At 38.2% G+C, this 14890-nt stretch overlaps 2 protein-coding genes across 2 annotated transcripts in view; one reads left to right on the forward strand and one right to left on the reverse strand.

Moving 5' to 3' along the window:
• Positions 1–4906: 4906 nt before the first annotated feature.
• Positions 4907–14890, forward strand: part of IVD (isovaleryl-CoA-dehydrogenase) — a 133963-nt gene continuing 123979 nt past the window's right edge. Inside the window, exons 1-3 of the mRNA XM_090015959.1 lie at positions 4907–5237; positions 5356–5439; positions 5550–5607. Coding sequence (XP_089872085.1) covers positions 5118–5237; positions 5356–5439; positions 5550–5607 — 262 coding nt within the window. The 5' untranslated portion in view covers positions 4907–5117. The remainder of the gene's footprint in view (positions 5238–5355; positions 5440–5549; positions 5608–14890) is intronic.
• LOC149829471 (uncharacterized) lies at positions 7125–11495 on the reverse strand. Its single transcript, XM_090015549.1, has 5 exons — positions 8644–11495; positions 8154–8532; positions 7726–8051; positions 7286–7649; positions 7125–7250 (listed from the first exon to the last, which is right to left on the reverse strand). The coding sequence occupies exons 1-4, from the start codon at positions 10406–10408 to the stop codon at positions 7537–7539; spliced, it is 2583 nt and encodes an 860-aa protein (XP_089871675.1). The 5' UTR covers positions 10409–11495; the 3' UTR covers positions 7125–7250; positions 7286–7536.

Here is a 14890-nt window from a genome sequence, read left to right on the forward strand (position 1 = left end):
AGCTAACTGAACTGGCTCAGCCAATGGATCAAAAGTTGGATCAAGATCCAACCCAAGACCCACCTTTTATACCACAAGGGACACCCACCATTTTGGGTATCCATTGAGTGAGGTCCCTCTTCACAAGTGTTGGGTAACACCCAACACTTATAAAAGGGAAACCTTTCATGTGGCTTTTGGGTGTTGTCATTTGGCAACACCAAAGGAACTCTCTTGCCCTATAAATAGAGTATTACCCCTTAACATTTTCAGCATCTCTCCTTTCATCTTCTTCATTTTATTTCTTTTTCTTTCCCCTTGACATCCCATGGTGGTGGTTGCAGCTTATTGTCACCACCACTCAACCACTTCTCCCTTCTCACCACCATTTTTGGTAGCTGCTCCAGCCACCTTAGATCTTGCTCTCAGCCTAGCCACCTTAGTGTGGTTACACCTTAGCAAGACCAAGCCCTATTCAATTTTAGACCAGTCCTCACCCAAACTCCTTTGACCCAGCAACCTGACCCACCTGGGTGCAGATCGAACCCCACCCAAGTTCGACTCACCATAGACCAAACTCAGTTTGTCCCTGCTTTAGCCCAGCTCGACTTCAGTCCATGACCAACACTAATGGTGTTGCTACTAATTAGACTAACCCAGCCTAAACTTTTTCTTAGTCCAACTGCATCTGATTCGACCCCATTGATCCCAGCTCACACCCCGTGCGCACCGGCCAAATCCCTACCGCCTCTGGCCCAACCTGCTTCTCGCCCTCAACCACCTAGTCTGTTCACAGTCCTTGTACTTGGTTTGGTACTTAACTCATCCTATGGTGTGCCTATACCTAACCCAGCTCAGTTTTACTGAGCCCGACTCGACGCCCCCACTTCTTTCTTGCACCAAGCCACTGACTTATTTTCGTTTTAGTTGTTGACTCAGTTTACTCCTCTATTAGACCCAGTTCCCCTATAACCGACTCCTTCTTATTGATCACCGATTTGCAGGTGTCGACTCTTTTGAGCTTCTCGATTTGGTTTGGTCTTGTTGCACTCACACATTACACCACCACATTTTCACTCCATACGCTTAAGTATCGTCAGAGTTTTGTTTGGAGTAAAATTTCCCCAGGTTTTTTGGGAATTTTTCTGTTTCTTATCGTCGTGCTCTATAAAGTAAGTTATATCACCAAATGCGTGTAAATTCTGAATAGTTAAATATATCTTTGATATGTATGTTTTTTGAATAAAATAATAGTTTTTCTTATACATTTTCAAATAAATTTATAGTTTTTGCATACACCTTTCTAAATAAAATAATAGTTTTTGCACACCCTTTTTGAATAAAATAATAGTTTTTGCATACACCCTTTCCAAATAAAATAGCATATGTGTATCAGATTTTGAATAAAATAATAGTTTTCTATGCATCATACTCCGAATAAAATGTTTTGAAGATGCACACATTATACTTCGGATAAAATAAGACTTTTCGCATACTCGCCTCTTTAAAGATAAAATATTTGAAGCATACATAAAACAATGTGCATCTCTGCTTAGCTCAAGAATAGAGCTTTGGGTTCAACGAAACCTACTGATAATAGAATAAATAGCTTGCTCCCAATAAAAAAAAATGGTTGTGGCCCAAAAGAGGCCAAAGTTCTGAGAGACCTTTCTGGTGTCACAAGTAAACAATAGTGTGTAGGACATACTTTCATTATGGGATTGACTCATGTATTAGCTTGAAATAAATTAACTCTCAAAATGCAAAACAAAGCACTATCTGATAACTAAAATATGCCTATACACAAAACTTAAGATATTGATTCGCCATATTGGCAAAGTGCTTATGTATACAGAGCAATTACTGATTGGATTGGGTACACATACATGACTCTAGTTTTTACCGTAAAAGCAAGTACTTGGGTTATTAAACCTTATTCTGGCCTATACAGTGTAAGGCATATACAATAATTTATGTAATAAAGATAACCCTTTTGACCCATTATGTTCTGATATCTACCTTAGAGAAGGTAGATGGTATAACCACGAGTGGTTTTGTTTTGATTTTTGGGAGCTAGGCATCCCAGTGGTCTTAACTCACTCGTAGGTCTTCGAAAGTCAGGGCTATCCACATGTCATTGGTGATAGATTTTCAACTATTGTAATAATTTAGGATGCATCCTATTTTCTGTTTTGCCTTAGCAGTGATTTTTCTGGTCACAAACCGTCCGCTTTGGATCCACTGCAGTCAGGTATCCGAGTTTAAAACATCTGAGAATAATACACCCTCGAAATGCCTCGACTGTCAATGATTGTCTTCCCCCACATACCAAGGTGGATGGTTCATTATCGAAACAAAGATATTTTGAATCACAATTTGAAATAAAAATATGCTATAGTTATGCAAACAATTATGTTCTGTATTCTGTCTTACTTTTCGATAAAAATGCTCTATCTAAATTGTCTGAATATGTTTAATATTCTGAATTATAGAAATTGGTATAGATTTACCAGATTGTCTGAAGTTTGACCCTTTAATGAGTTTTGCTCAGGTACAGGACAGTGAATGTAGTGAAGAGGCGACATCGAGGACTAGCACTCTATGGAGGATCTAGGGCCTAGCATGGGACTTTGTGGTTCATAATATTTTGTGTTCCCAAGTTTTGAACAAATATTTTGTGTTCTCAAGTTTTGAACCTTTTGTACATTTTGTCAAGAATGATGTGAATAACATTTTGGTTGTACTTTGATAAAAGCTTTGTGTCACTTCACCCATGTGGCTCGCTCAAAATTATCAAAACCAAGCTCAACATTAAATTATTTTCCACTATTAATATTAAAAAATAAAATAAAAAATTTCAGTAAAATTTTGGGTTTTAGATTTTATGGTGTCACATCTTTACTCACGCCTCGTTGTAGCTCTTGTTTGGTTCTGCTGTCCTTGATGCTATAAAAAGCATGGTGAAACTCAAATATCACTCCATTGTCCTGTGTGAATCTTTGAAAATAAAGTAATCGTTTAGTAATCTCAAGAACATGCAAAATATGTTTTAGTAGAATATTAGAATAATTAGACTTAAAGAAGGTATTTTCAATATAAAAGATATATAGACGATTACCATTGCCGATTTTCACTGAGTCATTAACACATGATGTGATGCCCCGAAATAACTTTTTCACACAACTGGCAGACCTGCTGGCCATAGGAGTGATCTTGACCGTGTTGATTACCATGGCCAGAGTTGTTTTTATAGCCACGTCCTGAAGAATGATTCTGTTGAAAATGTTCGAAAACCGAATTGTCCTCTATTTCTCCTTCTTGAGCGATTATTATTGAAACCACCTCTATTACCGTGATTATTGTTGTGATAATTATTATTATGCTGGATCATGTTAGCCTCTACAGGGCCCGATTTTTCTTCACCTTCAAGAAGCTGATCCTCTTGGACTAACCAAAGATGATGCAGTTCACTCACGGTGAATCGGTGATGGGATCTGTATGGGTGGATACAAATGTGCGGAAGGAAGCATATTCATGTGGCAACTCCTGGAGAATATGCATCACCCATCAACCAGTTTGGCAGCCATGGCTAGCCTATCAACTTGGTTTTTTGAATAGTCTTCGATAGATCTTGTCACCCTTTGGTAGGGTTTGAAATTGTCCTTTCACCATTCAACATTACCAAAATACATCCAACAAAATATTGAATGAAAGAGAAACATAAGAATACGACAGCCACAATCTAGATGGTGATTGTGCACAGTTCAGAGTACAAGCATATCAAACCCCCCTCTCTACATTGTAATTTAAGAGCCACAGATCAGACATGACCCGTTGGCGAAACCTTCCGAAATCTAATTTGATATCCCTTAAAAAGATATTGTTTCTTTTAGTCCAAATCACCCACCATGCTGAAAACAATCATACCCGCCACAATAATCTTCATTTTTTTTTGTGTCATAAAATCATGGGACCTAGCAAGAGGTCCCGAATAACGAAACTCGGATGAGTTTGAACAGACAGTGCACCCCAAGTTTGAAAAAATAAGTCTAGAACGACCGAGTAGAGCCAAAATAGGTGAGTCGTGTCCTCTGCTGCCTTCTCGCAAAAAATGCACGTGCTGAGAAATTGAATCTCCCATTTCCTAACATTAATTTGGGTGAATACCATCCAAAGCCACAAGCCATGCCAAAGTTTTTGCTCATGAAACGGAGTCCTTACCCCCCCCACATACAGGAACCAGTCCATCCTTGATGGCAACAAGGAATGACAGACTTGCTTAAAGAGAGAGACCATAAAAAGCAATGTAGAAGTGCTAGTTTTGAATCGGTACCAAATTGGTGAAATGCAAATGGATTTTTTCTTCTTTCATGTGGAACGCATAAAGCAGACACAGACTGTGTCGGTTCTCAGCCAGTCCGACTGAACCCAAAAGCGTTTGTTTCGGGTCTGATCCGTTTTAAAAACCGTGACCATTTTCCAAAGACTGCATTCGCTCTCGAATCGGATAAAGATCGGACGACCCACCTGAGCGGCATTTAATGTCAGACTTATCGCAGACTCGCACCACGCTGCTCGAGCAATGTTGTCAGTATCGGTATCGGTCCTGTATTGTTTGGCCAACGATTCAGGTGAATCGGCTGATATCGATAGTCAAGTAAATCGTTATAAATAAAAAAATAATTAACAATATTACGTCAGAATGTGACACGTGTTAAAATACTATTAAGAAATAATTTTAAGATTTTTTTTTTATATTTATAAAAATTATCCGATTCAAGGGGGGTGAAGCGAAACATATACATTTTCTAACGATACGATACGTATCGACCGATACAGGTGGATACAAACCGATACTGTCGAGTTGCATGGCCGTGGCCCGTTAACTCTTTTGCGTATGGAAACGACCTTCCTCCCCTCTCCCCTTGAGATGCGTGCTTATCCAGAACTCTCTGTTCATTCTCTTCACGTTTGTTTACCCAAGGCCCTGAATCAAAACTGAAACCAATTTCAGATTTTGATTCCAACGCTAAAAAATCGTAAGAAGAAGTCGCGCAGCCACATCTCTTCTCTCAGCAGTTCCCATTTCAAGCACGAAAAAAAAAAAAGAGAACCCAAAGGATAGAAGAAAAAAAGAAATGTATAGAGTTCCTTCCTTCAGGGTCCTCTGTTCGTTAGCGGGGAGGCGAAAACAGGGGCATGGAGTCCTCAGCAATTACTCGACTACGTCTTTCCTCTTTGATGATACCCAGAAACAGGTCCCCACCTCATCATCATCATATTTCTTCTTTTCCCCGTCTGCGCCCTCCCTCCCTTCGTTTTGTTGATCGATATTTTAGCTGACATCTTCATGGTCTCCCATCAATTGTTTTACAGTTCAAAGAAAGTGTTTCGCAGTTCGCCCAAGAGAACATTGCTCCGCATGCAGCAAAGGTAGACGCGACTAACAGCTTCCCAAAGGTTGTATATCTACGTTGTTCCTTTTATCTTCTTCCAATTCCCTTTTCCTGCTCTCTGTTTTACTTGTATATACTGAGGGATCTGATCACTCATATATCTTTTGTTGTTAGGATGTTAATTTGTGGAAGCTCATGGGGGACTTTAATCTTCATGGCATCACCGCTCCAGGTAGTTCACTTCCTGTTTCATGTAGTTACATAATTTTTGCTACCAACTTTTTGCATTTGAAGAGTTGGATTATGTTTTAGACCGCTTACTTCTGAGAAGAAAAATCGATTTTTGCTACCAACTTATAGCGTATGAAGAGTTGGAATACCATAAAATTTATTGGGTATGCCTTCATGAACCAAGTGCGTCTGTTTTTAAATAAAAATGTTGGTGATCAATTGCTCGCCCATCACAGTTGATTTAGCCTCTAATGTATTAAAAAAAGAAGTGGTCGTACTCCAGAATGCTTGTGAGGGGCATATTCAGGTCGCTGTCCTGCAAGAAGTGACCACCCTTAGACCTCGAATCCACATCTCCATGCTGACAGCCTGAGCACTCATCTCACCAAGCACTGACTCTTATTCAGCCTTTATTGTGCAAGACTGAATTGCTTATTATATGTATTTTGGTTCATCATCCTACATGAATTGACATTGCAGAGTGTCCTGTGTGGTGTCACTGATCGCATAGTATGTGAAGCACAATTAGTATCTACAATGAAATGTCACAAATCGGTTTGTGTGTGCTCTAACCTTCAGTGTGTCTAATGTATTGAGATGTCAATCCATTCATTGATCTTAATGATGTATATTTCCTTCTTTAACAACAAACATATACTTATCTGTTGGAATTTCTTGCATTCAGATCGTGGGGATTCATTCTGTCCCTGTGTTTCCTCTTTATGTTGCCAATGTTATATGGTGTCATGTATCTTTATTGTGATACTGGCTTCAAATGCAAATATTATTGCAGAAATAGTGCTAGTACAGATGAAAATCATTGTTATTCTGGAGAACTCTTGAAATCTCCATGTAAATATTGTTATCTCCATCTAAATATTGTCCAAAAGATGAATACCATTGTTATTCTGGAGAGTCTTGAAATCTCTATGCAAATATTGTGCAAACTTTGCTTTCCAAAATACCATCAAATTGCATGGGGAAATTCCATAACCCTAAATTTCTTTCCTTTTTCATTCATTTTTAATATTTTGCCATGGAAGTCCACAGAATTGTTAATGAAATCTATTGCTTAGGTGATTTGTATCCAAAAAAATAGTGCTATCCACTTCTATGTTGCTCAGTTTGTGATCTTGATATACTGGGAGCCTGGGTCAACTAAGGATATGCTATTGCTTCATTGATTTGATCTATGTCAGATACTGATTTTGGGAGTTTAAGTTGCTCTATTGGCTATCAATACCAAATCCTTCTCAGCCTATGTCCCTTGTTGCATACTGATCTTCTTAGATATGGATTCTCTCTTCCCTTTTTTTCCGCTTCTTTATGTTCAACAAGCCTTGGACATGTACTCTTTTAATGCTTATCATCCATGCTTGATAGGTCTCTTCATTGCACAGAGGAAAGTTAAAATTCATGCCTACATGGGTATTTAACCAGTATATTTGTCAATGATGTTCATGAGGCTTATCATGGATTTGAAAATACATGTAAACCAGAGTTGCCAGTCGAGGAAGCGGGAGCGGGAAGCGATACGGGAAGCGGAAGCGGGAAGCGAGGCACTTTCAAAAATTTAGGAAGCGGGAAGCGGGGGACCACTTAGGAGCGAACCGGGAAGCGTCTCGGAAGCGACATAGGAAGCGTCTCGGAAGCGACATAGGAAGCGAACCGGAAGCGACATAGGAAGCGAACCGGAAGCGACCTAAGAAGCTATAAATTTCTAAATTGTAAATTATAAGCTACAATGTTCTAAACTCTAAGTCTAACCTTAAAATTAACATAATCCACTACTTCACTTCATCATGCAAGATTCAAAATAAAAGTATACCAAAAAAATATTATAAGACCATGACAAAAAAGTAACATAAAAGTTTTTAAGTTGGACAACTCCAACTACATCATAAAAAAAAAATAATAATTCAAGACTTCATTAATCTGTCATCTTTCTCTTCCCCTTCAAGTCAGCAATAGATCGCGAACTTTCTGCATCATCACGTGCATCTTGTCCTCCACGACCATGTCTTCTGCTCCTTCCTTCATTTCCTATAATGAATACGTTAAAAAGTTAAAATGTTCAAAAACCATAATTTAAAATATAAAAAACACAATATCAACATACCTTGCCTAGGTCTCCGGCTAAAGAAACGATCAATCCGACCATGAGGAACTGATGGTCGCTCTTGTATATCTGCAGTTCTACTAGCTCTGATGGATTGATTTGTATCCTCTTGAACTTCATTTGTACGTATAATTATTGGAGGTAATGGAGCTCTTGGTTGTGCATCTTTATGTTTGGATTTGGAAATAGTGCTTGATTGTTGTGCACTATCATCCAAATCTCTCCATCGCATATCCTCTAATCTCAACGTATTTTCTTCTACAATAGGAAGTTCTGGATTGATATCCCATTTTCGACTAGGCCCTTCTTTATAGCGATTGTTGCACCTTTTATAACAAGAATATAAAATATGAATGTTAATAAACAATCAATGATAAAAAAATAGAAAAAAAATACCAAAACAAAAGTACAACACAGTTTAATTATACCTGTCAATCAATCGAAGATTGGAATGAATATACACTAAGGTATCAGCACGATCTTCATTGAGCCTATTTCTTTTAACATTGTGAATGTAACTATAGGTGCTCCACACTCTTTCTGCAGAAGATGTGCTAATAGGTTGAGATAAAACCTTAATGGCTAATGCTCTCAACTCCGGTGTATCACCACCATAAAAACGCCACCAATTAAGCACTGACATTGTAGGATTCAGTGCATCTATTCGTGCTGCATTTCGGCTAAATCTTCCACTTCTTGATGCAAAAGCCACAAGTTGTGACCTATAAAGTGTAGATAACTCTTCATTTCCAGAAGATATGACTTCAAGCGCAAGCATTGCACCGTCTAAGATATCATTATCCTTTTCTGCAAAAAAAAATGTTTAGTAACTATAACAAGAGAAATGCAAATGAAATAATAAAATAATTAAATCATTTAACTTTAAACTTTATTAAATAGATAGAATTAATTTTTTACCAGGAGAAACTCGTTTGACCCCTCCTGCTGCTGGGATTTTGAGATACTCCGACTCGTAATATTTTGGAGTAAGCATGTGGGCTAGACTATGGAGAGGCACATTCATTCTGTCCCATCTATTTGAGACAATCTTATGAATCTTTTCATATAAATCTGGTTGTCCTTTTAGATTGTCTTTGATTTCCCCCAACATGTTGTCCATGCCTTCATACACTTCACCAATTATAGGGCCTTCCTGATCACAAAATTTAATCATCTTATAGATGGGTTTTGTAATCAATAATGCTAAACGTACAGAATCCCAAAATTCTTCATCAAGAACAGTTGTTTCTGTTGTAACAGCCCTTTTTTTCATAATTTCATCCGTGCATGATTGCTTCCAATCACTCCATCTATCTGAAATTACTGTGAGCCTTAAGCTCTCCCTCACATCAAGCAAGCGTTTCAAAGTAGTATAATGTGAAGCAAACCTTGTTTTTGCAATCTTTATTAATTCTAATTTTTCATTGCTTCTAAAGATTGCTAGTGCTTTTGAATGATTTGTGATATACTTCACAATTTCTTTACTCTGCAAATATGTTTCTCCCAACCAATGAAACTCATGTGCCAAATCCTTGAAGATCAAATTAAGTGTGTGCACAACACAAGGTGACCAAAAAATATACTTGTACGTTTGTTTTAATTCTTCACCTGCTAACTTGCAATTTGCTGCATTGTCTGTAATCACTTGCACTACATTAGAAGGCCCCACAAGTTTAAATCCCGTTTTCAAAAACTCGGCAATGTTTGCAGCTGACTGTTGCACATTAGAAAAATCGCTTGCATATAAGAACATCGAGCCAAAACAGTTTGAGGCAAGTATATTTATCAAGTGTTTGTTCTTGATATTTGTCCAACCGTCTGAGACAATGGAAACTCCAAACTCCTCAAACTTTTCTCGAAATTCATTTAACTCCCTGTGAACACACTCTTTCTCACTGTCAAGCAACGTTGTTCGCGCTTTTTCATATGATGGGGGTTTATATCCGGGCACTTTACTAACTGCAGATATCATCTCTTCCCAATATGGTGATCGAAGCACATTGAAAGGTATGCCATTTGCACACAAAAATCTGATAATTTTGTGATCTACATCATCTCTTTCTACCTTTTTAAAGGTATCACGAATATCAACTGTTTTTCGGCTTCCACTAGATGATGTAGTAATACTAATAGGCTTCTTTGGAGTATCAATTCTTGATCTCCTCAACTCAAATGCACTTGATGAAACCTCCACTCGACGAACTTGCCTCTTAATTTTTTTTGCCAATTCTGCATTTTTTGCAACTTCAGGGCAAAAGGCAATCCCAACACTTTGTCCCTTTGGAGATCCCATGAGATGTGCAAAAACTCGAGTATATGACCCATGATAAATATTTTTGCAGTGCCTGCACATAAAAACTTGGGTTCCACCTTGCTTTCCTTGCCCACTCTTCTTTTGTTTCAATACATGGCGCCATAACACTGTTGTTTTATGCATGCTAGGTGGTTCATCATCTTGGTCATCTTCAGAATAGTAGTCATCCAAGTCATATTCTTCTTCATCTTCCTCATCAAAACAATTTTCGTTTCGGTCCTCAAACTGATATGGACAAGCAGAAGACCTCTTCTTGCCCTTCCCAACACCACTAGATGATTCATGCTCCAAATTGTACAAAGAATCGTCATCGTCATCAGAATTATCGTGATCATAGCTTGAGATGGTCATTAATGAAGCAAAGAACATGCAAATATATCTGCATCATAAAAGTATCAGAATCAACCTAAAACACTTAAAAAAAGCTATTATTAACAGTAAATAATGGAGAGTGAAGAACACAAAGCATGGGGATGTAAACAAAAGACTAAGCTAAAAAAGGGGGGGAAATTACGTGCAATCTGACTATCACTGAACTAAATACTCAAACAGGCACTTCAAGTTCTAATAAGAAACAAGCAACATAAATAACTGAGAATATAGAGAGCGAGAATAGTTTGATTGAACTGCTAAATCAGATCAAGAACATATAAATCCAGTTTTCTTTCAGGACTCCACTAAAGTTCAATACCCGACTCATTGGGAAATTCTCCAAGTACCCATCAACTTAATTTTGCACAAATGGAGAACATTAAAGTGCTACCAGCCTTGGCAAACATTGATCTCTGAGACAATAGACTTAGAACTGAGGTTCTAAATCATTACAGTTATCTTCTTCATGATAATGTTCATTTACTATTTGTACCAGGCACCAGCTCACATCCTCCAGCAGCTCTCAGCCTCTCACTGTACATCGGACTGAAGAAATAGCTTTTAAAATGTGGGAACAGCACACTCAAATGCTCTCCAATAAAACAATAATATTGCATATTATACCCGTTATACACCAATTAGTAAAAAAATTATTCATCAGTGTAGAATAGTTAAGATCATTAAAACCATCAACAATATCATGTTATCTCTAATGATACTTCCACCCCATCCGGTGCACTGATTTTCTTTGCCAACTGATGAAGTATAAAATGAACTTCCACATACATTATCACCATCATATCATAAACAACTGAAGAGTTAAATAAGAAGCTACAGCACATAATGGCCAATGCAAATTAACAATCCAGCTATATCAGAAAAGTTTTGTGACGAATGCATACCATCTGTTTAGATAAGAAGTTAATATTACATTGCTTACGCTATCAATAGACTAGTATCATGGAGACAATAAAAAACAACCCACTGCTTCATGCAGAATGAATAAAAAAAACGGCTGCGATAATGAATCAGAAACTAAAAAAACTACAAACAAACCCTTGATCTACAGTAAAAAAAAAACCCTTGATAGTTATGAGAAATAGACGAGTCAAAAACCACAGTGGTTGTCAACATCGTCTGAAAAAAGGGAGAAAGGGGGGAGGACATAGGGCCACCCTCTGTCCCTATCGCCCACTGTGAGGAAAAGAGGGGGCGGAAGATAGAGGGTGTTCCTCTGTCTCCACCCGGCACCAGCACCAGCACCATGAAGAAGAAGTGCGAGACATGGGGGGTGCCCTTGCCTCAGCCACCAGCAGCCATGAGAGAGTCACGGAGAGATAGAGAGAGTGACAGAGCGTGAGAGAGGGGGATAGCGTACCTGAAGGTGAACATCTTCATCTTCGGAAGTCGGTGGAGGCCACCGGAATTTTTTGAGGTCGCCGGAACTCGGAGCTCGCCGAAAACTCGAGAGAGAGAGAGAGAGAGAGAGAGAGAGAGAGAGAGAGAGAGAGAGAGAGAGAGAGAGAGAGGAGTCGAAACGCGTGAAAAAACAAAACCCTAAGCCCCTTTTGATTTTATTTTTTCACGGGTTTTATAAAATACCCATTTTAACCTCGGTAAAAAATATAAATTCATGTGTAAAAAAAAAAAATTAAGGGCAAACTCGACCTTTCCATAATAGCGTCCCCCTTTAAAGGGGTACGCGTACCTCTTTAAAGGGGTACGCGTACCCCTTTAAAGGGGTACGCGTACCCTTTAAAAGGGTACACGTACCCCTTTAAAGAGGTACGCGTACCCCTTTAAAGGGGGACGCGCTTCCTCAATTGAACCTGCGCTTCCCCTCGCGTTTCGGAAGCGCTGCGTTTCGCGCTTCCGAAACGCGTCCTGGGGAAGCACGCTTCCCCTATTCTATAGGCGTTTCCGGTAACTCTGATGTAAACTGTATTAACATTAGAATGCACAGTGCATTTTAATCATATACAACACACACGAGGAAATCTGGGGATTGTTTCTTTTCCCAATGTATCCACACAATTAAAAGTTTGAAGAAGAAAGGGATTCACTTCTCCAGGCATCATGTGTTTGACTGTGGGCGGTTGACATCTCACTTTTTCTAGTTCTGATCATTCTTCCTGTTTCTATTCAGAATGGCCTAGCCTGATCCAGGCTCAACCTGTCATTTGCATCCGAGATCTTCTGTGTCCTGCCTCAAGGTCAAGGAAGGGATGGCGGTGGGTGCTTTAGGACTGGTGGTCCTGTTGTTTGAAAAGAAATTCAGGAATATTTGACATTACTTTTTCAGACATCGATAGTTTTAATGAGAGTTTATGCAAAGTGACTTGGCTTAACCCTGGCTTGGATTCATTCACCAAGAATATACATAATAACACAAGAGCCACCAATGGGCATACATAAAACATAAAATAATAAATCTTTATTGAGTTAGAATGCTCAGGAAAACATTAACAAAAATAAGGACAAGATGTCCCTTTTATACATCTCAAAAGCGGTCAAGGGAGATCCATATAGTCATTGGGAGCTCCCAACAACTATATTTATAGCCATTAGAGAGATCCAACCAACTTTATGGTCATTTGACCATAAACCCCTTACATTAAAAGGGAATTACAAAAAAGAAAGAAATAAAGAAAATACAAAAAGACTGATATGCCCCTAATGGTCACAGCCTATTACATAAATGTGAAATAACAAAAAATACCCTAATGGGTATTACCTATTACAACCATTTAATAAATATATATATGTATGTACATGAACGTATATATGTATATATAGCTAAACATATATACTTATATGTACAACTTAACAATCTCTTAACTCCTTTTTGTCTGTTATTTTGTTTTCTCAGCGTCATTGTTTCATCTGATTGGGCAGTGAGGTAATAAGCTATAACTGGGGGGCTTTCCAATGACCTGAAACAAGATTTTGATTTTTTCTGGTAAAGCTGCTGGTCGAGCTGAAATGAAATGGGGATCTTCGAAACACGAGCTTAGATTAACAAGGGCAAGTGTCAAGAATGACACTAAAGCATAACCCTTAAAAAGGGTATAACTGAAAACAAAATAAAAATAAAAATGTATTCTTTATTGATATGAAAAACCAATTGCTTAAGAAGCATTGGAATAAAATACAAGAGGGGCTGCACCCCTTTATATACACAGCTGAAAGAGGACTCAATAGAGCTGTTGGAATGTGTCAGTCCAACAGCTCTATTGCTAGTCAAGTCTGGACAGGACTTGACTAGCAACAGTCATTCTAGTTCAAACTGAACTAGATGACATAAAGACAAAAAATAAAAATAAAGGAAAAAAATTACAGAAAAGAAAGAAATGAAAAATGTATTTATATATATAATATTATTATATATACATATGTGTATAGTTTTACATTTTAACACTCCCCCTCAAACTTATGGTACAATGAGCGAAAGTTTGTCTAAGAGAAAGTGAAATCGGGGAGCAACGAGAGGCTTTGTAAAGAAGTCTGCTAACTGATATTCTGAAGTGACATATGGCAGATCAATTATCCCGTGTAGATATTCCTCTCTGACGTAGTAACAATCCATTTCGATGTGTTTGGTGCGTTCGTGGAATGTTCTGTTACTGGCAATGTAGATCGCACTTTTGTTGTCACAAAACATTTGTGAAGCCTTTGTTGCTTCAGCTCCCATGTCAGCAAGCAGTCGTCGGAGCCAAACTACTTCCATGGTCGTGGTTGCCATGACTCTGTATTCAGCTTCGGTGGATGAGAGAGATACCTTCTGCTGTTTTTTACACCTCTACGAGATCAATGATTCCCCTAAAAAGACACAAAAGCCAGTGGTTGAGTGTCTGTTATTGGGATCATCTCCCCAATCAGCATCAGTATATGCAATTAAATCAAGAGAAGAGGAGGAAGATAAGAAAAGTCCTCGTGAAAGAGAGGACTTGATGTATCTGATAATACGCATGACTGCTCCCATATGAACAGAAGTAGGATCATGTTGAAATTGACTTGCTGTATGAACAACATGTGCTATATCTGGTCTGGTAATGGATAGATAGGAAAGTGCCCCGACAAGCTGTCTATAAGGAGTAGGGTCTGCAAGAAGTTCTCCATCATCAATCTTCATTTTAACATTAACAACTTTTGGAGTGTCAACTTTCTTATCATCAGTAATACCAGAACTGAAAACAATATCAAAAGCAAATTTAGTCTGAGATAATAAATATCCTCTAGGAGAATAAGCAACTTCAATGCCTAAAAAGTATCTCAATAAGCCCAAATCAGCCATTTCAAAATGAGATTTAAGAAGTGTTTTGATTGTTTCAACTCCCTGTTTATCGCTTCCGGTGATCATATCATCCACATAGAGAAGAAGCACAATGATCCCTGCATCAGAATTCTTAATAAACAAAGCAGTGTCGGTTAAACAGACTTGAAAACCAATATCAATCATAACACGACTAAACCTATCAT

The sequence above is a fragment of the Nuphar pumila genome, chromosome 8, assembly GCF_984573655.1.
Source record: "Nuphar pumila chromosome 8, dmNupPumi1.hap1.1, whole genome shotgun sequence".
Taxonomy (NCBI): Eukaryota; Viridiplantae; Streptophyta; class Magnoliopsida; order Nymphaeales; family Nymphaeaceae; genus Nuphar; species Nuphar pumila.